This window comes from Ammospiza caudacuta, chromosome 1 (assembly GCF_027887145.1).
Source record: "Ammospiza caudacuta isolate bAmmCau1 chromosome 1, bAmmCau1.pri, whole genome shotgun sequence".
In the NCBI taxonomy this organism is placed as follows: domain Eukaryota; kingdom Metazoa; phylum Chordata; class Aves; order Passeriformes; family Passerellidae; genus Ammospiza; species Ammospiza caudacuta.
The window spans coordinates 92918377-92943667 of record NC_080593.1 but is presented as its reverse complement, the minus strand read 5'-3'; the positions used below and the strand labels follow the sequence as shown (position 1 = coordinate 92943667).

The 25291-nt window shown below is 36.9% G+C and overlaps 1 protein-coding gene across 1 annotated transcript in view; it reads right to left on the bottom strand.

Annotated features, from left to right (window-relative positions):
* GABBR2 (gamma-aminobutyric acid type B receptor subunit 2) overlaps positions 1 to 25291 on the bottom strand; it is a 454077-nt gene that overhangs the window by 184201 nt on the left and 244585 nt on the right. The window contains exon 8 of the mRNA XM_058809544.1: positions 10325 to 10385. Within this exon, the coding sequence (XP_058665527.1) occupies positions 10325 to 10385 (61 nt within the window). The remainder of the gene's footprint in view (positions 1 to 10324; positions 10386 to 25291) is intronic.

Below are 25291 nucleotides of genomic sequence, written 5' to 3'. Positions count from 1 at the left end.
ATTAATTCAAAACATTTTTCATCCTGGCAGTAGTTTGAACTAAATCACTGCTAAATCATCTGTGGTGGAATCACTTTGTTGCAGGTAGATGTACTAGATCAATTTAATGAAATAATTTGCTTATGAGGAATTCATCCCTTGCCCTATATAATCACTTAAGGAAAAAATTATACATGTGCTCCAGTTGAAAATAACAAATACCAAGATGGATGGAATTTTAAACAGACATTTTTCTCAACAGTCCACACTCATGTTCTCCCTTTGGTTTCAATTTTTGAAATAGTAACTCAAGAGTAAGAAAAGTATAACCCAATCCTTTCATTGCAGGGGCAAGGGGACATTAGGTCCATAGTAAGCTTTTAAAAAACATTTTGCCTAAGTCCAAAATGTATGGGGTGTGGTTGTTGTGGGGCTTTTTGATACCAGACTCTATAAAAGAAAACTCTGAAACTCTGAAAAATGAGCTTCTTCAAAATATGAGATTACAAAGGGTCTTTAGTGACTCTTGGAATAGATAAATGAAAAGCTACTATTTGCTGAACTGGCCTCCCCACTTCATTTCTTTCCAAAAGGAAGGTGAGAAATTCCCATTGGAGCAAATCATCAAAATACACTGAAAATAAACAGAGATGTTTATCACAGAAGTGTAACAGATTCAATATAGTTATATTAAATAGCATGATTCAAACCAGAAAATAACACCTGTGCCATTGTAAAATACAACCAAAATTCAGACATTAAGACAAAATTCTAAAGATTTCTCCTAAATCTATAAATTACATGTGATCATTTTCTTTTACATGTTTACAGAATCCTTTAATTTCTCAGCCAGGGTCCAGTGATGTTATATCGAAATAGATTATTTTTTCAAAAACTAAAATATCAGCTTAGAGAAATAGGTGCCAATACAATGACAACATGATCTCCCATGATTTGAAATTAAATAAGTATTTTTAATGGCAGAATAAACCAAAACTATTATTAGGATGAAAAAAGGGACCAGTAAATTTGAAAATTACTTTAGCCTTTCTGTACCCTTAATAAGGAGCTAATACCTTGACTTAAACTGCTTCTGTGCTCTCAAAGTTTTAGTACAAATGCCTATATGAATTCTGCAGTATACAAATCACAACTGCCTTTAGTTACCTGCACAGTGAATAAATCAATCTTCACTATTTAAAAAAAAAAAAATTCCATTTTCATCTCCCTTATCTGTAATAGATCAGACTTGTTTTCTCATAACACCATGATGATATTGTCACCATCCCTGAAGTAGTTCTGTGAAGGAAATTTTTGTCAAATGTACTTTGTTATATTATTCCATTGATTCAGAGATATTTTAAACTTTACATGATTATCTTCCTATCTGTAGCCTACGACTACACAAACCTTAGCATGCTAGCTTGGTGTGCTACTCAATAATTCTCTGCTTTGTCTGTTCAAATGGTAATGTCAAATAAAAAATCTATGTCCTTTCAGTGACCTAGATAAACTTCATTTTCTTCTTTTCTATTCATTCAGAATTAAAGTTATTCTATTTCACAGTTCTGCATACCTTGAGGAATATTTGAACTACATGTTAGGGATGATATCATTGCAGTAGACTGAATTCTCTATTAATTACACCAAATTAAATATTTTCCTGTAATATATACCAGAATTTCATGGGTTTCTTGCAAGTCTTCTGGTTCTTTTTATCCCCTTACCTTTTTTATCTTTTTATGTATTACAAATTATTCCAAGAAAAAGCATATCTCAGAGACGTCAAGTAGAGAGATGTGCCAGCACACAGCTCTGCAGAGAGCAGCAGCTCATGGTGGCCCCATAGCCCTCAAGAAAACCTCTGTCTCTCTTCAAAAGACAGGCAGGACTGGGTGGTGACAGGGAGGGACAGCACTGTCCATCACCTGAAATGGAACATCTGAACAAGTTAACTCTAAAAAAAGTTTAAATTACAGTGAAAGTCAGAGAGCTCTGAAAGAAAAATCGAATAATTCTTTCAGGTTCTTCTTAGACATAATTTCTTTAGTGGGTTACTAATTTCTGTTAAATTTTTGGAGCTGGATACTTCAGTCTCTGTTAAAAATTATTAACTGTAAAATTATTTTCCATTGTTTTTCAACATTTTTTCTTTGCTGCTGCATTTGAAAGTTGCATTTTTTCTCAGTAATTAAGACACGTCCTAAGACATTTTTTGCACAATGTAATGACAGAGGCTTATCAGATCCTGTGAAACACTTTGCCTCAGAGTGCACTGAATGAACTGAAGTGGAATCCTATGGAAATCACAGCTTCTTCTGCAGTGCACATGCTTGTCCTGGTAATAATTATTTGCACAGTTCAAACCACCTCTCAAGGGATGAACCTCTCTGTACAGCACGGGCACAGAACCCCAGTGATAAACAGGTTTCTCCTGCTCCTCACAGGCACCTGGGGGAAACAATGAATGCGGCTCTTCCCAGCAATCCGTCATGCCCACTGCAACTTTGGGTGGAACAGAAGTACCCAGCTAGCCTGAAATTAGTTGGCTTGAATGCTGATAGCTGCAAAGCTGTGGCCTCCCATAGCTGTGCTCCCAATGGAAAGGTTACCTACCAAACCACTGATCTTGCCCCTGGGCAGATTCCCAACTTCCAGTCTGCTCCATGTTATTGTTGACACACAGCTTGCAGCTCCGCAGTTGGCCTGTTTAAAGCCAGCTCAGGTAAAACAAAACAAAACAGAACAAAATAGAACAAAAGAAAACAAAACAGAACAAAACAAAACAAAAGGAGCTGCCATGACGACCAGCAGCTGCACATCAGGGTCCCTTTCCAGCGTGTCCTCCCTGGCCTCACAGTTTATATCCACACAATAGAGCTTGCTCAAAATGAGGTGACTCAAGTAACTCCCCACGCTTAATTGCATTAATCTGTCTTTGTAAATAATTCCCTAAGACCTCAAACAATTTCCATATCCCTTATCTGTCCTTTCTTCAGTTTGACAAGTACACAACCCGGAAACCTGAATTTTAATGCACTTTTCTGTGTTTATAAAACAAATCAAATGAATACAAACCCCAACTCCTAATAACCAATGCCAACAGATTACAAGAGAAGCACTGGCACAGGGGAAACATTGTTTCTGGTACGTATGGAATATAACAAAACTGAACAGGAAATATAACAAAATATATGAAATATAACAAAAACTGAACAGGAAATGTCTCAAAAAATGTGACACTAAAAATCTGACAGCTATAAATTTATTAAATATAATTTCATGTATAGCTTCATCAATATCTAACAGACAACTTCTACAAAGGTGAGTGAAATAGTGATAATAAAATTACAGGTGATGTTCAGTGCTAGTGAGGTACAGCATAATGTACAAGAGAAAATGAATATCAAGTATACAAATGCAGCTGTTGGTTCTAAGTAATTAAGAGCATCCAGGATGAGGCCCTGGACTTAACTGTGGCTGACTCTTTGAAAACATCTGTGCTGTGCTCACCAGTGGCCAAAGAGCCAAAAAGAGGATGAATGTGGCAAGACAGAATATTGTGAAAGAAGTTAAAATAATGCAAAGGTCATTCAGAAATATGAGTTATGAAGGTGGGCATTTCAGAGCTGTGTGTGGCTCTCATTAAGCTCTCACAAGAGAGAATATCAAGAATATAAAAAAAAGAATATCAAGAAACGTAGAGGCTTATTAGAATTATAGAGCAGTTTTTACATGATGAAGAAACCAAATGGATGACAAAGACTTGCATTTCTAAAGAGACTCATTGATAAGAGAGATCTGTAAATCATGAACAATGTGTAAAAAGTAAGACACAGTTATTCACTGCTTATCACATCACAAGAAGCAGGGTATGCCCAGTGAAATTCTAAGACAGATTTAAACATCTTGATTTAGAACAAACAGATGGAAGGCCTTTAATCATTACATGCATCATCATTTTGTGAAACTCATTGCCAGTAGATGTGTTGAAGGCCGAAAGTATAAATGGATTCATGAAAGACATGACAAATTGATAGACAATAAATCCACATGCAATGATGAAACCTTATGGTCCAAAGACACCCTCCAGCTCAAACAGGCATGGAAACATTGCCTTTTGGATCTCAGAGTGCAAACCACACACCTGTTCCGATACAGATACCCACTCATAACACAGATTTATCATCTGCTTGGGAAATCCCAGCTTCAATTCACTTTCTGTCTGAGAAGAACTTTAGTTTTTACCTCTTTGTATTTATACATACATTGGGGTAATGATTTTCATTTTTTGTCCTGCTAAATCCTTGTACAACATAGAAAAAATATCCAGACTGATAGACCAGAAGACAAAGGGTAAGTGGCCCTGACACCTATTAGCAGTTTTGGCTGAGGGATCAAAAGATTTATGTTCAAATGAATTGGATTTAAAGGAAAAAAGAAAACAACAAAACACAGAACTGATACTGGAAGAGCAATTAAATTTCATTTTTCCTCCCTAAAAATAACCTAATCACAATTCTAGGGTTTCATGCTTACCCTATGTATCTTACTAGAAACAACAGAGAGACGTACAACAAGTGGTGTTAGTAGCTTAACATGGACAAGTAGTTGTAAATAAAGTGCCAGAATCACATTATGGACACTGCAGAGGAGCAGCAGCTCCAGAAGAAATACAGCTGGAGTTGTAGGGAACTCAAGATGTAATAAAAGTCATCTGTCTGTCTCAAGGCACAATGAATATGTCTACAGCATGTCATGTGTCTGTTTAGCTTGCTTTTCAAAACTTCCAAAGATAGCAATTTTATACACTTTGCAGAGTTTAAATATCCTTTTCATTAAGAAGTTTTTCCTAACATTGGCTCAAATCTTCACTCCTATTCAAATCTCCTAATTTTCAGTCAGATGATGAGCACAAGGACAAGAAACTGTTTTATCAGCAGCTGTCATGCATTTTGACCATGTTCTCTAAGCTTAGATATTTTGGTTTTTGTATTAAGGTATGATCCTAATCTTCTGTTTTCTCTGCACATTTTTCTTAAATCAGCACTGGACAGAGCAGTTAGCTATAGCCTTTTGGCACCAGGGAGATTAAAAGGATGTTATTATTTTTACATCCCAGTGCAGAAATTTTCTTTTTTACCTTTTCATGTTTTTGCTTATTCATGTTCATTCATCTACTGCAATCTTTAGTCCTTTTTATGTATAACTATGGACTGGTGAATTGCTCTCCATTTTGTATTTGTCCAAAAGCTTGCTCCCAATGTAGCACCAGACATTTAAACTAAAAAAATCAGCATCCTTTTTCTCTTGGTTACTTCTTCCAATTATTAATATTTGTTTGAATCCTTGTCTAGTCCCCCTTGTACTTGGTGAGTCTCCCAGAGATCCTTGTACTTTGCGGTATTTATCTATTCTAGTAAATCTTCTTATCAGTAATGTCAATATTCAGTGACTCCACATTTAAGGCACACCCTTTCAGAGTTCTTTTTGGTATAATTCTCCATATTGAAATGGGACTTCAAACCAGTTTTGTAAATACTTTTATATTCATATAGATCATGGGCTAGTGGAAGGTGCATGGTATGGGTGTTGTAGCTAGATGATCTTTAGGGTCCCTTTTAACCCAAACCATTTTATGATTCTGTGAATTCATCACTGAGCTAAAAAAAACCACTGGTTACTAAGGTATGGAAAGGTGCAATAAAATTACACTACTCATGGAGATAGAAATGGACTGGATATGGTACAGCAAGAAGTCTACAAATCACACATTCATGTGATTACAGTCAAGACTTCCCATTAGGACGTTTCAGAAGTAAACTTTCTGATGTCTTTAGTAATTCTCTTTTTTGCTTGAAAAATTATAGTTTTTTATGATATGGTGATCTTTTCCAGAAGGGTCCAGCTCAGAATCCTCTGCCCACGATAAACAGTCCACAGTTTAATTTATGTCTTTATTACTCATTACACGACACTAGTAATTATTGATCATTACTAAAAAATTGCTCAAATAACAGAATTCTGAATTTCTTTATAGACATTTTTTTCTAAATTAATATCTAGATATTTGAAGGCATTCCTTAATCTTAAATATCTTAATATTTATAAGGAAATTTTATGCTGACTTTTTAAGTTTTTGCAGAAGCAGTGAAATATGAATCGACTGATTCTGGATATTTGGCACCACAATTTCCATATATATATATGTTTGAATTTTCAGAGTTCTTGCTAAATATTTTCTATTCATTGGACAGCATTCCTTCAACATTATCACAGAAAAAAAAAATCCACAGACTGGTTCTTTGGGTTATATATTGGACAGATGTTAAATATTAAAAAAAAATTCTAAGGCAATTAGTCTCATTATTTATATGAGCCTTTGTGGAAGCAAGAACCAACAGTAGGTAAGAGTATACTGGAACGTATTTGGAATAATAGAAGAAAACTTTTCCAGGGCTGGATTGATGGCCCTAGAGAAGAAGTTATAGAGGAACTGAGGATGCAGGAAAGCAATCCTGGGTATTTGCTCACCCTCCTATTCACTGCAGAGTAGACATTTGTTTGTCCACTTTTGATTAAACTTAGAGAAGAATATCTGGGGCTCTTTCTGCAGAAGTTCATTAAGGCTTTTTCTGAGAAGACCAAAGGTTTTACACTTGACAAGTCCCGCTCTCCCTCTTGCTTGGTGCACAGATCAGCTTTCAACGCTAACAAATGGCACACCACATTACCTGGCTAAATGAGGTGAAACACTTGAACTCTGAATTCTTTCCAGAAAACACAGCAGGTGATCACTCACTTCCTTAAAGTTTTTTCCAATATGCAGTACCACAGACTTTCGTTCTTATCTACACAAAGCACAATTTCTGCACATTTCATTTGTATTTATTTAAAATTCTTTCACTTTCCTTTTTAAATTATTCAAACACAGATGTCTCTTAGGTTTTGTTTAATGCCTGACAGAAATAGGAGTCTGACTGAAAGCAAGGTGCCTTTTAGGCTCCAGTCAGATTAATCAGAAAGGATCTGCCAAAGTGAAACATTTTGAAGGACAGTTCTCTTCTTGAAGTCTCCCACATCAGAGCAATCTACAGTCTCGCCTTTGTTACTGCCCTCCTTGCTCCCTGATACATCCACAAAAGTTGTCAGGACTCTTTTTCAGCTCTTGCTAGACAAAAGGTTCTGACCATCTACTTCAACAATGCATCTGACTATGAAAAGAGTTCTTAAATTGCACCCATGGAAAAATTGCCATTCATTCAGAAGGATGTCAACTTCAAACATCAATTGGATATCTCAGCTAAACTAACACTCTGCTCTTTATTTACCAGTAAGGTAGGAGGAGAAAATGCTATTGCATGTGCTTTGTATTCTCTGTTGCATACTAAATGATTCCTGGGAGGTATTCATGATCTATACAGCAGCAAGCAGTTTGGTCACAGCTATCTCTGGCACCATCTGTTTGACCACTTGCAAAAGTAACAGACTGCACAGAAGCTGAAAAAGAGGCATGACTAGCATGAGTTTGGGAAAAACTGTATCTAGATCCAAAATTAAACCAGCTATTCAGAATTTCATCACACTGTGTCAGCTCTACTGCAGTTACCCCTTGAACCCTCACAGGCTGGTTTTCCCTTGCCTCTGGCAGATGTGCTTGTCTGCTTTTTCCATAGCCAAAATGTTTCCAGATAGTCTCATTAAAACAAAAGTTTCCAGCAAAGAACAGAAAATTTTGCTCCTGAGACTGCCCTGCTGATTTTTCTACCCAAGCAAATGAAGAACAGAGGTTTTGGCCAAATTCTGATACATGATTACCTATTTATCTGCTTTATTTTTCTGCATTGAATTATTTCAACTATGACCAACTGACAACTTTAATTTAAATTGTTAAAGAAATTATAAAGCTGCGTAGATGAAAAATTGATTCTTGAAGTATGGAACACTAACACTGGATATTCCTAATTATTATGTTTGGATAATAACCTACTAATACTTTTCATATAAGCTATATTCATAATTACAACTAATCTCACAAAAGCATTTAAAAGACATCTTTGATGTGGTCTTTTTTCCTTGAAATCATCATGATTTCTATTGTTTTCTTAAAAAAAACCCTTTAACCAATGACTTGTATATCTGTCTCATGCTTGATCACTCCTAATAGCTATAACTACAAAGGAAAACCCCATTTACCATTTTAAGCACTGGACTTAATTAACTTCTTTAGATTACTAAGAACTTTCCCAATAGTCCAAGAATTATTAAATGTTAATGAGAATGTTATAGAAAGTTTCCTAACCAATAAAGGATCCTTTTGAACAAATTAATAATGTCTACAATTATATCACAAGTATTGAATATAAAAGCTTTGAACAAAACTAATACCAATAAAAGAAGAACAGAAAAATCCTTGATAATATTTAGACTATCATTTGTAGTTAAAAAAAGGAAAGCTTTCATCTGTATTGTTATACTGTTCCTTATTTCAATTTCTCAAACATTTTTGCACATTCTCTTTATTTCCAAAATGGGTGAGAAACTAAACAAAACTTGAGATGAGCCTTAAGATGTGCTGACCAACTATTACTTGCATGGTAGAAATCCAGCCCTTCTGTGGCATTTCTCCACAGGATGCCTGAGGGTTTTTTTTCTGTAGGTTAATTGGAAACCTTTATCTGATGATCAAAATACTGAGTATGTGCCTGAATCACTTCTGAAATTGTAATTCTGAAATTGTAAGGGATTTTAAAGGGGTGGCTGTCTCCTCTGTTTTTACTGATCTAACAATATTTCAGCTGACGATAAAACCATTGGTGTTAAATAGTACCTGATATGAAGCTGAAAATATTGCAAAGAACCTCAGTTTGAATGGTTGGAGATAAAAATCAATATAAAATCAGCTATTCCGGACTTCTACTGCTCTTCTGGATTAGTTCAGATGATATATATTGCACCTCCCTATGATCTGAAATCACATCCGTAATGTGCAGAGGGAACATGCCAAACTTCCTCCTTGCTCAGGTGTTCTAGAGGGTGCATGTAGCTACCTTAGGCAAAATGCATTAGAGCTCCTCCAGACTTATGAGTAATAAACACCTCTTGTAAAAATTTTCTCTTGATTCTTTCATGTGGCTGTAAACACCACTATTATGGAAAAAAATGGGGGCAGGAGGGAGGAAGAAGAGGAATCAGTCAATATTCATCATTAGTATTGAGCAAGAATTCCTAAATTACATTATTGTGTCTGCAAAGTTTTGGTGGGTTGAAATGCTTCCGGGAGCATGAGTTAATAGCATCACTTACTGCTGTGAAGGCAAGAGCAATTCTGAAGATTGCTTCAGTAATTCAGAATGAGTAACAACAGAACCCCTTGAGTGCATTGCTGTTCATTAATAATAATGTCCATACATCAGACAATTTCTGTTTAAAGAATGAGCCTTTGTAACTTGGTCAGCAGGATTATGTTTAAAGAGCTCTCCTGAAAACAAAGGGAGAGCAAGCTTCTCCCTCATCCATTGTATGAAAAGAATTTGCCAGCTTACGACTACCCTCACGAGACCATCCAAATGCAATCATCTCCTGTTTTATCTCAGCCTTAGCCTGGGAAAAAAAAACCCCACATGAATTATGAATTGCATTCTATAAACTGCAGAAACAAGTACAACACGAATCACCCTTTCTGCAGAATCCTCTCCCAGCAAGTGCCTCATCCTGGCTGCAAATGGTCCCTGACAAATCCCTGCGGCTCCATTTGCGGTCCCTGCTGCTGAGACCATTCCCTGCAGGAGCGGCTCAGGCTGAGAGGATGCAGCAGGCTTGGTGAGTTGTGCTGTGGAGCATGTTGCCTCCAAGGGATGGGGTCAGCAGTTTGTGTCCTCTGCACGCTGAGGGACTGACTCCTGAAGCAACTTTTAGCAAGCAGTTGCAGAATGTCAAAAGCGAGTCTTCAGAGAGCGCAAAAACTAGCTTGAAAGAGCCTAACAACAAAAATCCTCTTTAAATTCCACTTCACATTGGTTTTAAAGAAAAAACTGTATTAAGAAGTGGATGCTTATCTGACGAGTAGAATTTTTTAAATAGGTACAGTTTGCTATAGATCAGTACTTTCTATAAATATGGGGATTGTAATTGAGAAAAATTTCTGGAAATACCTCACAGCATTCAAGGTTCAGAACACCACATTTTAAACAGGTAATAAACACTTATTAGGTTCCTTTATGCATCTTCCAAGCAGTTCCTTTTCAAACTAATTGTATATATTTAAAACATCCTGTCACAAATGCAATTGACATAAAAGTTTGAAACAGCATACATAATATAATGAAAATTGCTTGCAACTTACCTTGGAATTGCGTAAATTTGATGGTTCCCATCCTCTCTCCATTTTTGAAAACAACATCACCCTAAATGAAATAAATAAACACCTTAAAAGTTTTATAAATCTCTCATAATACAGCTTAACATTAACATTTTAATTTTCCATTGACTATTAAAATTACCAAAGCAATGTTTAAAATCTGAAGAGGGAAGATTCAAACAGATTCAAAATAACTCAAGAACATGTCCTTAAAGCCTTCTCTTCTACAGATTTCAAGTGGCCTTTGAAAGTTGCCCAGTGTTACCACCCACTTTTCATTTCAAGGACATGGAAGCACAATAAAGCCAGTAGCTTCCTGAATTTCAGATGATAAGATATAGGCAAACAATTGATTTTCACTGTTTTCTTTATGAAGGAGATGCTAAAACTTTCAAAGATCACACGAGAAAATAGTTTTCCCCTTCATTCACCCACCATACTGTTCTCCAAATGGCTCTAGAAGCTTTTTATCTTGTCTTATATACTTATCCGACTAGATTATGGATACCAGTAGCTCCTATGGCTTAGTTTTGTACTATACCAATGTGTGTCCTAGTATTCATTTCAATTGTAATGTCTTTAAGTTGGTACTAACATTTGTGGTGCTATACTTCTCAATATAATGGTCATGTAATGCTAAAACCTTCTTACATATCCCTAGGAAATTACTCCCATCTTGTATCCCATCTTTCTGGATTAAATTAAGAAAAGATGTTGGTAAATTTCCTCCTTAGTTCAGCTATGTAGTCAAGTGAGTATAAAAGAAGAGGGTTTCATTCATTTATGGCAAGTATTTTTAATATTTTGAACCTGTAGTGGAGAGCTGAATGTTGTCAAGATAGATTGCTGTTCTACTTCATCCCTGGTTTGGCTTATTAACACCATCTCCATAAATCTTTGTTTTGGCAGACATCAGAGTAAAAGAAACCAAATGGTAAACCTGTGAGGCCACAGTACATTTCTCTGTACCAGACTATTACTTTTTTTGGATGACCCTTTCTGGTCACTGAAGGGATGCACTGAAGGCCCCTGAAGTACTGAAGTCAGCTCCCTGCAGGAACAGTGCAACAATTTTGTAGTACAGCATACTCAACTCCCCACCATTTTCTGCAAGCCACAGAATACCATTTCCTTTTGATAAATAGAAGAAACCTTAAACAAGTGCAAGCCATATTGTACTAAACTTTAAGAAGCAAAACCCCCAACCTTCTGGCTATTTTATTTAGAAAAGGATAATTACGTTTGAAGCAACAGTGATATAAATAGAAAATAAAATGTTGAATCTAATTTTAGAAACTATAGTAAGAAATAAGCCAACCAGTGTTTCAGAAACCTGTCTTTAGGAATTACGTGCTGATTTATGGCATGAGAAATGAACTATAATCTGATGATGTTCTAGAGCTCACATCAAGCCATTTCTTTGTTACTGAGATAACACACCATAAGATTTAGCTGGAGAGTTGTCATCTTTACACTTGAGATTCATAAATTACTAAAAGTATTTTTTTTTATTTAAAGTGGCAGATGTTTGAATAATAGATATTACTAATACACACATTAAGATGTGGCGTTCCAAAAGCCAGTCTTAGCACTATTTTGTCCTTTCTTTTTACCTCACTACACACTTCAGCACATATGCCAGTACAAACTGCAGTTTATAGTGTGACCACCACAAAACCTAAATCTTATGAAATCCACGTGAACATAGGAACACACAAAATCCTCTTTTACCTCCCATTGTGTTTTTGTGACATTAAACAGGCATATCTAGATATGATTAGCAAAAGGATCAGGGAGTGTATAGAATTAAAGAAAATAATTGAAGCAATGTTGATACTAGCTTCTTCAGAACACGATCAGAATATTCAAAAAATATTTCTTGATCAAGTAAAAATTTTATTTCAAGACATGGACAAAAAAGACCTCAGTCCTGAACGAGGATTTAAATCAACTGCACAAGTGAACAACTTGCACTTAAAACAAACCCCACATTTTACTATAAATTAAATAATAAATTAGCAAAACTTTCCTCTTCCATTACACACAGGTCATCCCAATGGAGACCAACAGAAACCACACTGGTGTCTTGGTGCCTATTTAATTTTCTTCAATCTACCCTCTACATTTTTTTTTCTTTACTAGTTGTAAAAATGAATGCCAGAGTAAATAGAATCTGCCCAGCTGATCTGCAGAACAATGAGCTGTGGACAGGCATCTTCACCCTAGCAATGACCCTTGAAAAGTTGATGGGAAGGAAATAGAAAGTTTGTGGCTTGGAGTCCAACAGACAGAGACGTGAGCAGAGGGTGGAAAAGGAGCAGAATGAGCTCAGTCTGGCACAGTCTGCCTGCCCTGGATATTGCTGCTGCTGTGTACAACCACCACAGCACACAGAATTTCAATTTTTTTGGCCCAAATACATCCCTGTATTTGGGATTCACTGCAGCTGCATAACTCATCATACAACCTTGTACAGGTGTACTTTATTTAGTTTTCTTAAATGTACTACCACCCATAAGTGTAAACCATACTAGTCTCACAGTATGGTAGGTAACTTGAACAACAAGTGTTGTTGGTTTTTTAAGGTTTTTTTTGTTTGCTTTTTGATACATCTCTGACTTGCTTCCCTTGTAATTGTCTTTTTTTCTTTTTTTTTTTTCCTTTTTTTTCCCTTCCCTTAAAACACTTGAATGTCCTCTACAAATGATGAAAACCAGATTGGATCAAACATTTCAAGAGCATCAATCTCACCCTTGCCACATACAAGGACATCATCTCCCTATTTCTTGTGAGTACCATCATCTTTTTGTGCTCCGTTTCACAAACCCTAATATTGATTTGTGTACTTTGTTATACAGAGAAACTGTTTCACCACCTTAATAAAAAGACATTTTTCCCCTCCTTGGATATGGTCTTTCCCTTTTATCTTAAGTCATTATTCCCTTATTTGTGGTCAGAATAAGAAATCCACATCATCCGTTCACACTTACAAATTATTAGCCAACACATCATTGGCTTTATTATTGGATTTATTTCTGACACATGGGACTTCCCCTGTCTTTCCAGCAGTCATTTGTCTCCACTTGGAAGGAACTGCATATAATGCTCCTCTATTTTTTTCTGGTGGTTAAAAAGCAGGGCTCTTTGCTATGTTATGAACATGTCATCAGCTCTTTTTGAGCTACTGAACACTAGTATTTATTACAATTTTCTTTGCATTATCTTTGACAGTATTATTATTCAGCTCTGGACAGAGGCCCATGCCAAAGTTAGAATTCTTTTATTCTTCATACACTGAAATCCACAGCCAGCATATTTTTCATTCATATCTTTAGTTGTCTTTGTCTTCTTCAATCAAACCAGAGTTCATAAGTTTCTTAACTGCTCTCTCAGTCAGGGCCAGGTCTGCATTTTGACCATCATTTAATTTACTGTGTACTTTCTTCTGCAAATGATCTCAAATTTAGTAAACAGAGAAATAAGTGCATAGAATTCACTTAATTATTTTTAGTACTATCCCTAGAGGAAATGCCTGCTTTAGACCATGTTTACTTCCTCCTTCAGCAGTCTTCCACCCCATGGCATCTAACAACATTTATTCAACTGTTTATCATTTACCCAGCCTATACTTGTTATCTTATTGCTGGTTTGAAATGTCATAAATATACATTCAAGCTAAATTAACTGCACAATTTCTCCTCCATCAGAGGAAAGACCATGACAGCATTGACAGAAATACCACAGTTAGATGCAAGACAGACACCACAGGACTTCTGAGCCCTGAGTGCTTTCTGATGGGCCAATACATTTCAGGACACTGCTTCAGCTCCACTTCACTCAGTCCAGAAATCTGGGCTACTCTGCCCTATAGACAAGTCATCTCCTCATATAACAGTATTTAAAGCCAGTGGCTTTTCATGAAACATCTGAGACTACACCACTCCAAAATTGACCATCAGTATTTTCCCAAAAAAAAAAGTTAGCTCATTCACTTTTGGGGTACTTGAGTGAGATATTTGATAACAAGTAAACAATCTAAATAAATGCATGCAGAAAGACCTGAAAAGCAGCAAGATAACTATGACAACTGAAATAATATTTTACATAATTTCATATATTTTTATATATTTATATAATATATAAAATTAGATCTGTCTCTTGAAGTTCTGTGACATCTGCTGAAATCAAGGTGTACTTCTGAACTTGCAGTTTCCTTTTTGATCTATGTCCAATAAAAGTACCAGCCAAGGATGGTGAAGCATCCCAGGATAGGAAACCTAAGAGTTTGACAGCACTCAGAGGGCAGCTTACTGGCCTCTCACATGGCTCCTAGCTCTACACCTACCTGGTGGTAGCTCAGCATTCATCAGGCCCCTGTGTGAGCTGTAGTGGCCTGCTAAACCAGCAAAATACATTCAGTGGTTTTGTTTTTTTGGGTTTTGTTTTGTTTTTTGGGGTTTTGTTTGTTTAGTTGGTTGGGTGGTTTTTTTTTGTTTTTTTTATTGCTTTGATAAGTGGGCGATATGTTGTTTCTGAATTACTGAACCAGAGCCAGCGCAAAGGAGCCCAGAAACGATGCAGGTACTAGCAGAAGGAGGTAGGAGGAAGGGAGCAAGACACTCTCTGTTAGCCCGGATCCTTTTATAAGTATTTCTGTTTTCATACAATCCACACAGCCTGTTACTCATGTGCTGCACTCAATTTACTCATTCAGGACTCCTTAGCTACTGACACACCTTCCCTGACACACACAAAGCAGCAAGCTGGGATTCTCTGGCTCTTGGTTCTGCAACCTGTGGACAATGAAGAGCTACACACTGGAATTCTTAGCCTCTTCCACCCTCCAAACTTCATGTCCAAGACAGCGGTGTTTATAGAGAAAGGGAGTATCATTTATTCTACCTAATAGGCTTTTAGCTCTGCAAGTATAACCTCACTTCTGAAACAAAACAGCAAGCTTCCAGCTGAGGGCAGCTCGTGCTCTACTCTTCTGGTTTCAACCTAGTTACATCACTCATTCAGCTGCAGACAAAGAGCTAAGCACAGGAGAGGTAAGCAGGAGAGGGTACCAGGGAGACAGCAGTGAAGGTGTAATTCCCTGCGGGATAAAGAGATAACCATCATCTTCGGATAAATGAGAGGAGAGCAGAAGGCAGAGGGTGACTAAAATTAAAATGCTCCATCAAATCAACAATGCTTCTCAGTCCATGATTTTATATCTTTAGACTGTTGTGGATAAAATGTTTCTAGAACATTTGATCAAAGCAGACTCAGTAACTGCTGCTTTTCACGCCTTGAGTCTATTTTCAGAAAAGGTGTTTCCTTCAAAATTTTCAAGTTAAAGGGCTAAAATCTGAAACAGTTTACAGTCCATTGGGATGTCTCTTCCTTTCTGTTTTCTGCCTTTTGAAATTTTCCAAAAGCTTTGGGTAACTGAACCCTGTTGTCTGGAGAGCAGCAGAGCAGTTCAAAGAGCAGGGTGAAGCATAGCTAAAAACCTGGTCTTGGCTAACATTTTCTAAATGAAGCAGTACCACCATTCTCATCTAAACAGGAACTTTTGTTCTAGCCATGGCAGAGCAGGCATGAAATAGCAGAAAAAAAAAAAAAAAAGAACAGGCTTAATTCCATACATTGAGTATCAATCTGCACCATAGCAATGCTATGCATATGTTAAAAAAAACATACCCACAAAGAAAGTAGTTTCCCACACACGAAACCACTGGTTTTGGAGAAAAACAGTGTGGAAGAAGGAAGATAAATTGTTGGAAGAGAATTGCTTAGAAAAAAGAATCTGGTAATCATGACAGTGATGGAAAAGAAGAATGAAGAATTGGCATTTATCAAATCCCTAAATACTGGAACTAGGAGGCATTCATATATTAGGACTTTGGTCTAACACAGAAAAATCAGTGATGTTCTCCACACTATTCCTTTGCACAGCAGGTAGTGACCTGAAGTTTGCATTGAGTGAGGATTACTTATATATTTTTTTCACTTAGAAACAGACAACTGGGACGTGACCCACTCTACAAATCTCATGTGACACTTCATATATTCTTATGTAGCTGCTGTGAGCTCTTGGAAGTGAGACAGGTAAATGGAAAATTATATCTCAGAGATAGGTCAGAGATCAGGAAATATTAATGATTTTTAAGTAGGTTACAGAAACTGCACTCATACGAATGAAGTATGTGATAAGCAGATGTACAGCCTCACATCAGAGGCAATTTGGAAATAAAGAACCCAGAAGAGAGACATCTAAGTTCCTTTTTTTTCCTTCCCCATGGCAAAACCTGTTCTGGACAAAAATATACGGCAATTTTAATATAAAAGGTGGGCTTTGTGTCTCATATTTGCCAAGATCTTTGTTAGCATTAGCTAATTTAAGTAGTCTGTGGCAATGCCCACTGTGTTCTTCTTTGGTATTTGTCTACCTTAAATGCCTACAAAATAAGTAATAGGGTTTCTCAAAATTAAAAAAAAAATCCTGATACATAAAAAAATTTCTTTAGACTATCTTGAATTAAAATAATTTCCCAAAACCAAGTTTTCTAAAAAAAAAAAAAGCCACAGTGCATCTCCTAATATCATGACAGCAATGAGTCCTGTTCCACAGCTGGGCTGGAAGAAATGGGAACTGAAGATCAACAGCTACAGTTTCAAATTAAGTATAGCATCTTTATGTCTCTATCATTCATATAAATCCTCAATCTAGGATTGTGTGGAAATACAAAGTACTGGAAGCCTTACCAAAATGGTTTCATCATGCTGCCACTACACTCCATTCTAAATGATGAGTTTCAGCCCATTCAGGGTCGTCTTCCAAGGAGAGGGGATTTTTTTTTTTTTACTTTGTCTCTCTCTCCTCTCTAAGCCCGTGTTACAATTTTATTTATTTCCTGACAAAGGCATAACTGAAACACAGATGTTCTTGCTGTGCAGAAGGGTGCCTCTATTTCTAACTAATATTTTGCTAGCTGATCTTTACCATATATTAGGCAGAACTTCAACTCTTTTCTTTGGTCTTTTTTTTCAGGTAAGTGAAGGAACCAGAAGACGAACAGACAGAATTTCTTTCCTCCATCTCATCAGAATCCTGTATCATCAGTTGTCAATGAATAAAAGGGTGCTGTTGGCAGCACAATGACATAAGCCCAGACTAAGCTGCTCCATTAGATTAGCATTGAGATGCATCTAAACAATTTTACACAGCTATGCTGAAATGAGACAGCACAATCACAGCATTTCTTTCAGCACAGCAAGCAAAGGCATCATTTACGAACATCTGAGCACTCCGTTTACACACAGAAGCAAGACTGAGGGAATAATGTCCCTGACAAGGTACCAGCAATTCATAAGCAGCTAAAAGCGGGGAGAAAAGGATGCTAGCCAGGAAATCATGCATCAAACAGTATCACACCTGCTGGCCATTGCAGGTGAAGAAAGACAAAACCTTTATGCTTTGTTACTCATTAATGTGCTTTTATATATTCAGCTGGGCTTATGGCCAGGAAAGGGCAAAGCAGTTAGATGCTCTTTTATTCTTTATGGCCATATGATTTTTACCCAGTGACAGGGTTTTTTGTGAGTCATTTCTGTCAGTGATCAGGCAAACTCTATGTTGGACATCATTAGTGGACTTAGGTTTAAAAGCATGGCAGGAAAGAAATAGAAATGAAACATATATATTTGAGAAGCTATTTTGCAAGGTTTTTTTTCTGAGTACTTCAGAAACAAAATGACAGGCCCTGGAACAGTGTGCAAAAAATGCTTTCAAGTCTGGTCATATATATGATATATAACAGCGCTGACTGTTGGTATTTAGCCAATTTCCTGATCTATGGCTGGTCTCTGAAGCATGAGAAATGTAATTCCTTTTCTCTTCACTCAATCTCTTCCAGAAGTGTATAAAACCATTGATGTAAACAACCTGTCTTTCAAGGTGGCAAGAGAAAAGGAAACAGTCTGAAGCACGGGGACTAGGAACTCAAGCCCTTCCCACTGTGTATAAAAGAGTAAATATGAACTGCTGAGGTGGTGTTCAGGATTGTTCTTATGAGGTTGAGTCCCTGATGATTTCAGTTTCTAGCTTTCTGTGTCTGTAGAAACAGGGTAACAGCATATTATCTTCCACTACCATGGGGTTTTTTCCCTCTGCCTTTGCAAGAATGATTCATAAAAGATGGCAAAAAGCCTTTTAAGGACACTGCATTAAGCAGCAGTTCCATCTCTTCAACAGTGCAATTTCATATGATGTTCTGAAGTAATTTCTTCCATTTTCTTTAAACTACATTAATCTCAGAAGAGAGCAGAACCGCACAGGCTGTATTTCAATTGTTCTGATGATGACCCAAATGACTGCAGGACCCTTTGCCTCATCTCTGTGCACCTCCTGCCCAGGCTCTGTCACATTGGCTGGACACAGAAGATTACTTTGTTTAATCTGTTTTTTCTAAAAAGCAGGCAGCCTCTGTTACTAACAAGGGCTTCATGTCCAAAACAGACCACACTGGCATTACCCATGTGCAAGTGCTGAGCACGGTATCTTCAGACTATTATCTTTCTAAATGAGCAACTTTAATTCAAAATTGCCTTAACAGGAAAGGGGAATTAAAAATTTTCCATATAGCAGACAGCTTAACAAATCTCTTTCTAAGTATGTACACCTACCTGTCAGTTGTGGATGATTCTCCCTACTGGGTAGAGAAAAGACTGTGATAGCAGACTCATTCCCAGTGTTACACAGCTTCTTTACATCCGAAAATTCCCCTGCAGGCAGAATGTAAACTGATGCTGACCAGGGAAGACTGAGTAAGCTAAAAAATGTTTTTTTTTGTACTGAGCGGCTATCCAGGTCTAGAACACTAATACTGATTTTCTCTCTTTTTACACAGTACAAGTTCTTACATAGGAACTCATATTCTTACATAAGAACTGTTTAATTCGATGTTCATAAAATGTTTGTGGTGATTAGAGTATTTTAAACTTCTCTTTGGCAAATCAAGACAGTTCAAAGCCCATGGGAACTGGCTGTCCAGGACACTGACTTTTTAATACATTTCCCAATAACTATCGCTGAAATGGGCCCATTTTTCATTACAGAATGAAACAACAATTTACAGCAAGCTTCTAACAACCTTTTAATTTAGCCCAGTTGTAGTTTTGGCTTTACTTGGCAATTGCCAGTATCGTTATGACATTTAAGATGTCTATTTCTGTAAAGCCAGAAAGCCTAGCTTAAGTTTTTTCCAATCCTAGGACTCTCAGATTTACTTTTCTTTAAAATTTCAGATTATGTCTATATTGCTATCAGAAAGGACTCCTGAAGAGAGCTATGTTTGATGATAATGAAGTAGAAGTTTCATCCTCTTCCCTTCAGCACTGCATTGCTCCAGGTGATGCTTTCATCAGCATCAAATTCTGACTGAAATCTGCAGAGAAGAGCATTAGCATTGCTGAGCACAGAGATTTGAACAGGCTTGGCAGTGGCATGAAGGAGATATAACCAGCATATTCTTAATAAAATCAAATTCATCCCTTTTCATTGTCCTTTTTAATCCTTCAGGCTATTCTAACCTGTGCCAACAACCTACAGAGAGTCAGTAAGATATGACTGGCATAGTTTTGACACTTAAAAGATTCTCTGTTCTTTAAGGATTCTCTATATCTCTGCATGTAGCAGTTTTGGTGAGGAAAGATGGGAGGTTCTTTGTAAAACACTCAGGTCTGAAGATGCTGAAGAGGCTTGGTTTGGTTTCTGAGTGATCTGTGCCATGTACCATCAGATCCTAGACAACATAGCAGCTTTCCAGCTGGCACAGGTCACAGATCCCAAAGGTTCAGCTCTCTTCAGACTCCATAAAGCGATGCTTAGAGTCACAGAATTCCTTTGGGATCACTCTTCCTGCACTTTCAGAACACTAAAGTTAAGGCTTACTGATACTTAAATATCTTCCCACAGTAATGGATGCTTTTAAAAACTTTTATGAAATACTTTGTTGTTTTATATACATTCTCTACCTAAAATTAAAATCAATGCCATATTGAAACTCTGAGACGTACCTGGTCACTTCCTAGATAAAGTGTATTTTTCAATATACACTTTAAATATATGACTGGAAAACTCTTCAGGATTCCCTATGGATATGATGGTGGAGATGAAAATAAGACAACAGATGATATCCTCTTGTTACCCCTTAAGTCACACCAGCTAATTTGTGGAAATTAGTATAAAAGCAAGTTAATGAAAAGTGAGTCCTGTTTTTGGCTTTCTTCTAACTCAAGGTAGTGTTTAAAGTCCAGATAGTGCTATGAAATAGCTACAGACTAGGCATCTTCTTCCTACCCGTGCTCCCACAGCATTTCCACACCCCGGATGTTATCTACACCATGCCATGCAGACTGATTCAGATGCATTCAGGTAAGCAAACTGATAAATCTGCATAGGAAAACAAGATTGGTGTCAGTCTAAAAGTACAAGCAGATTCCCAGACTAGTAAGCTTAGTCTAGGGAATTTCCTTTCTCAGCTGAGACACCACTAAGCCATTCCTGGACAAAAAAAAACCCCACAAACCATCCAACAGAAACAGACAAACAAACAAACAAACAAAACCAAAACCCCACCAAAAAACAAACAAACAAAAAAACCCACAAAAAAACCCCACAAACAAAAAAACAGAAAAACAAAACAAAAAACTAAAAAAACCCCCACCAAAACAAAACCAAACTAAAAACCAGCCAACCAACCAACTAAACAACCCCCTAAACCCCCAAAAACCAAGTACAAAACCAAAAAATCCTCTACCCTCACCAAAACCAAACAAATACAAAAGAGAATACCCCCTAAAATACCCCCTAAAAATAAAGAAAATGAAAAAAGATTTGCACTTATTTTAAAGGTACTGCTCTCAGTTCTTGCTTCAAGAGAAGTGCAGGCAGAATCACAGAGAGTGAATTTGGAACTGGAAAGGAATTAGGGAAATATTACCCATCAATGCATTTCATGGGGCTATATTCCTATCTAAGTTCCTGGAGTTATAAAACTCTGTATTGGGAGCCTTTTTTACTTCCAATATTTCCATCAAAGACTGCTTCTGAACCTGAATCTTCTTATCATTTTAAGCTTCCCTCTTGCTTTCAGGCTCCACTTATTATTGGCCATGTGCTTACTTTTTGGCTCACAGTATTATTTGAAGGAGATTCCCCTGTTCTTTATTTAAACTATATTTGTGCAGAGAACAAGTAGTTCTCCTCTCAGCAGACTAGGTATTCTCAGAGCTGCAACAGGGAGAGGAAGGAAAAACAGCTGAGTTATCTTTCCACCACAAAAGTTGGTTTTATATAGGAGGAAGATTTTTACCTGGCCAGTCTGAATTGTCTCCCTCACGCACAAAGTGTATTGGAACTTCCTGTTCCAGAATGGAGGCAGGGATTGAATTTCAGTGTCCTGAGAGTGAGACTGGAGAGAAACCATTCTGGGCTGCTGTTCTCTGAGCCTCCAACACCTATGCCCACCTATGCTCTCTTTAAATGCCTCTGGTATTCCTAAAGTAGACAGATTAATGCTCTCCTCTGATAATTCGGCAGAATAACACAATTCATTTACTTAATACATAAGAGAATTTGAAATTTGTATGTCCATTACTTAGTTGCAATGAAAAGAAAAAAAGAATAAATTTTCAAGGCATACAAAGAAGGCTGGAAAATAAGAAAAAACCTGCATATATTTTTCCCATGGAAAAAGGGCTAATCTCAGTTTTCAGACTTTAAAAATATTTTACTTGAGAGGAAAATATTTTTTTTTTCTTTTGAAACTGTAAAAACAATTTTCTAAATATTGAAAATACTGATATTTAAATTTTGGTTAAAAAAATGTGTGTGTGCCTATCAAAAGTCTGAGGGTGGCAGAATATCACTCAAAAGAGCAGATAATCTTTACTAACTCATAACTGCACACTTTAGACAATAACAAACCTACACAAACCTACACTAATTCCCCAAATTTACATTCTAAAAGGACAGGACTCATTTGAATACAGGGTGAGCTTTCATTTCCCTCTCTCCCTTCCCAGTCCCACACCCCTGAATCATACTCAGCTGGGCTGAACTGCTATTTGAGCTCCAGCAGCGCAATAGCAACTGAGCAAGCTGATGCCAGGGTAAATCCACTGAGAATGCTGTTGGCAGCACCTCAGCTTGTGCTGAAGGGAGGCCTGAAACTGTTCTGCAGGGCTGCTGAATTGATTTTAAGCTTAGATTTTTCAAGGCAAACACAGAGGCCCAGACATTGGTTTGCCTGTTTTTCTATTCTCAGGGAAAGAGAAGGTTGCCTCATACTCAAAAGCCTTCTTATCAGTTGAAGAGATCAAACCTTCAAGATCTAGGAAGCCTTAAACTTGGAAGAGATCTAACTGGAAAACAAAGAAACCACTGCTTAAAGATGCAGTACTCTTCACTTTCCTACAAAAGATCCAGCTCTACAAGTTCCAAATAAGCACTGTGAGTTGAAGCTCATGCTGACACCTCTGTAATTAAAGCATTCCAGCATCAGATGCTTGGCTTCTTGGAGAGACAGCAATAATATCTAAACAGCCCGAAGGAAGACAAATGACAGATTCCATTATTTTCTCTGGCTATCTCCAGTATCATAACCTTTTCCTTATCTTGGTCAACACACACTGAATGGAATGGGACTAAATTTTTTTTTAATACTCTGACAAAGTGCATTGCTCTGTAGAATAGCAGCAAACCCTGTACTCACAGCTGCCCTTAGAAATCAGCTACTTCTATTTTTGAATTCTTGTCATCAATCATCTATGCTAATTGGCCAAGTGTATGGCATTCCTATAGAGTATTAAATGTCCCAAAATAACTAATGAGAAGCCTTTTATTTCATCTATCTTAAATGAAAGTGGTATTAGAATAAGAAAGTATTTCCTTCTCTGCCACTGGCATTCAATGAATATTTATGATGTTTTTCACTATATTGCAGTGATATGACAATGTTGAATCCCAGCTAGAATGAGGATATAGCACTTAAAAGGAGATTCTACTCTCTTTCTATCACTCATAAAAGGAATTAATAAATGCAAAACAGCTAACAATTGCTTCTCAAATTAGACCATATTTATCTTCATATTCTAAGCTGGAAAAGGAATCTCTTAATTTGTAGCAATAACTATCTTTAAAAACACTAATATTGTAAACCCATTTATTAAATATTTGTAAAGCTATTTTATGCACAGCACTAATGCCGACTGATCAAAGCATACGTAATTAATGGACAAGAAAGCAATCATTGCAATAATGGAAACCTTATTAGCATACAAATTATGTTGTTTTCAAAAACTCAGAATACTTACATAAGGAAGATACCACTTATTCCAGACTATTTTTCTGAAGCCTATAAGCCAAGTCAACTTCCTTGGAAGGGCCATATTGCTGTGTCTCATGGCATTGGAAAAAACTTTACCCTCTGTAGAGGTACTCGTAGGAAATGACTGGGAAGTTTCAATGCAGATCTGGGTATCAGGTGGTACTGCTGGACTGTGTTACTGTCCCCATTAGATAAAGGAATTTATGCAGCATTGTTTTTCAATCTTATTTCTCTCTCTTCTATTCCCATCTGCCAGATAAGGTGCATTGGTAACCCCTAGAGACAGGGAGGGCTTCATCTATCTCACTCTTCTCCTTTTTCTCATCAGAAATCTTCCCTCTGCAATGTGGCAGGGGGGATATACAGGAGCAGAAGAGGTGAGATGCTTACTGCTGCTGATGTGACTTTTTTGACTCAATGTGTTCAGAAAAGGGATTTTGCTTACTAACCCCTGACAGTAATTTTTGTGGCTGGAAGCCAGGAACAATTTCCAGCACTCTCTGACTTATCTCCCGGGGTGGACACAGTCTGTCTGACAGACAAAGACACACTGTCCGTACTCTTTTCTGCCAGGCTATGTTCATACTCTTGAAAAGAGACATGGTTTTCGTACTCATACATCTCAAAGACTGAACTTCATTTTGCTCCCCATGTAGTGCACACAGGGAGTAGTGGATCCAGAGATAAAGTTGCTCCTAGTTGCAAACCTTTTTATATCTAACCCACAGAGGACTATCAATATCCTATTTAAAGGTGGTGTCTGGAGAGAAAATTCATGTTTCCAGTTGTTCTAACCAGTATTTGATCAACAGCATCATAGAAAATATCTGAAGTCTTCTACTGACATCAGTGAAGTATAATTAATACAAATTTCTGTCTCAAGAAAGCATTCATCTTTTTTTTCTTTGTCAAAATGTATCCAAATGATGATTATTTTTATCCAGAACATGTACTACTTTATTAATAAAGACCATAATTTAGAGATTTTCTGAGCCTCTGAACGTCTTTAAGATTTATTCCTAGAAGTTGAGTCACTTCTCACTCCACCAAGTTTTTATTAATGGAATTTCCCCATTGAAAATGATGGACTAAATATTCTTGATGACAGCTAAGCAAAATAAACTTTCCTACTAACTGAAGTGAGAAGGATAAGACTTTCTGCTTTGCATGTGGATATCAGAGGCCATTGTAATCTTTTTGTCCAAACATCATGCATTTCACATGGGGCTAATATTCCCACTGCAATTTAAGCATAAGGCAGCTTCTGTCTTTATTCAATGTGCTTAATTTATACAATTTACTGCATACATGTATACAATATACTGTATACAACTTATTATTACATGCTGAAGAGCATCGTGATAAATCTTTGTCTCCTCATGAGTGAAAAGGATGGTCAGGTGAGTATAAAATATTCCCTATTTTAAAAATTGTAAGATAAAATGTATGAAAACCAATTTGCCACATATCACAGATATACTGAATATTACTTACAGGTGCAGAATAGGGAAATGGCAGACAAAGTATTTTCCATGTTGATTGTTTATATTTAATGAAATAATTGCAAATTCCA